The 1,346-nt window shown below is 41.8% G+C and overlaps 2 protein-coding genes across 2 annotated transcripts in view; one reads left to right on the top strand and one right to left on the bottom strand.

Moving 5' to 3' along the window:
* LOC101864174 (protein cornichon homolog 4) overlaps window positions 1-528 on the bottom strand; it is a 14,964-nt gene extending 14,436 nt beyond the window's left edge. Inside the window, exon 1 of the mRNA XM_005106771.3 lies at window positions 332-528. Within this exon, the coding sequence (XP_005106828.1) occupies window positions 332-406 (75 nt within the window). The 5' untranslated portion in view covers window positions 407-528. The remainder of the gene's footprint in view (window positions 1-331) is intronic.
* Window positions 529-826: 298 nt separating this feature from the next.
* The window catches only part of LOC101863929 (retinol dehydrogenase 13), a 23,745-nt gene continuing 23,225 nt past the window's right edge, over window positions 827-1,346 (top strand). Inside the window, exon 1 of the mRNA XM_005106770.3 lies at window positions 827-1,165. Within this exon, the coding sequence (XP_005106827.1) occupies window positions 1,044-1,165 (122 nt within the window). The 5' untranslated portion in view covers window positions 827-1,043. The remainder of the gene's footprint in view (window positions 1,166-1,346) is intronic.

Here is a 1,346-nt window from a genome sequence, read left to right as displayed (position 1 = left end):
TGGTTTAGGGTGAACGCAAAATTTGGTGAATGCGCACCGGGTGAGAATACTCAGAATAGCCACAAGACTCGCCTGCACTATTCTCACCTTTAACCCTGACCCTAACCCGAACAAAACCCTCTATATATTTCATAGTGGTCGTTCGTTATGGAATTCATAGTTAGATATTTAGGCCAGAATTGTTACAGAATCTGAAGAAGAAACCCTGTCGTCAGTCAGAAGTGGAAGACTCCGAGAGCACCTAGAATCTAGAATCTACTCAGTTTAATTACTGTCAGTTAACTCAGCCTCAACTTTTGTCATGGCCATGGTAAAGTAATTACAAGGATACAAAATATACTGCCAAGAAGAGTAGAGCGCCTTCATCCAAGAGCGCAAATATGAAGAGCATTCCATCAGGACCCATGTTTGTCTTTCTCTTTGTTGACGGACTTCTCTACGTACACTGTCACGGACGCGCCGTTCTTCCTCACGGCGGATCGAAGAACTTTGTGCCTTTGTGCCGTTTCACTTTAGTTTGCCGGTTGTTGTTTTGCATCCCTTCATGCTTTTGGTAAAGATAAGGTAGTGTTTTCGGATCAGCGCTTTCAGGGAAAGAGAAAAAATGTTCTTGAGACTGGATAGTGTAAAAAATACATACAAACGTGAATGAATGTGGCCCACTTGATCTATTCAAAACGTTTCAATAATTTTATTACATAAAAATTGAGGTCTAATGACAGCTTGATTCTCAATGAACATCTTTGTACCATAATATTTTGACCAATAAAAGTCCGATGCCTCTAAACAGACGGGGTCGTAATCTTGACTGTTTCAACTGTGAGCCGAGAGCGTCTTATTACTCGTCATCCTTCACACTTCACACTTCACATCCTTGCGGGCCTACCTTGTGGGGAGCCAGAGCTAAGTGCTAGTTTACGCCTATCTGATCTAGGCTATTATTTTATAGCACTCCGACCTGTTTGCTGCACTGTTATCACATAAATATACCAAAAGGACGAAGAAACTCAACTGGAATTCTTTCATCTTACAAAAGTCTCACAATGGCGCACAGAAGCAAAGCAATGGATGATTTCTTTGCTAATATGCCAAATCCCGACGCTATGTTTCAGTCTTGGTGGCCTTTTTTGATAGCAGGCGGGGCAGGCACATTGTATGGTTTTAGGTAAGCATAGAAATACAAGACCATTTCTTTATCACTATTATTTATGTCATTGTTTATCCACCACCTACCCCATGTACATAATAAGGCCACCTCTATTTGAGAATAGTGCAGGCGAGTCCTTTGGCTATTCTCACCCGGTGCGCGTTCACCGTTATAGCCTAGAATTAGATCTAGGCCAACA

Source organism: Aplysia californica, unplaced genomic scaffold (assembly GCF_000002075.1).
Source record: "Aplysia californica isolate F4 #8 unplaced genomic scaffold, AplCal3.0 scaffold00555, whole genome shotgun sequence".
Classification (NCBI taxonomy): domain Eukaryota; kingdom Metazoa; phylum Mollusca; class Gastropoda; order Aplysiida; family Aplysiidae; genus Aplysia; species Aplysia californica.
The sequence above is the reverse complement of the archived record's forward strand: the minus strand, read 5'-3'. Positions and strand labels throughout refer to the sequence as shown.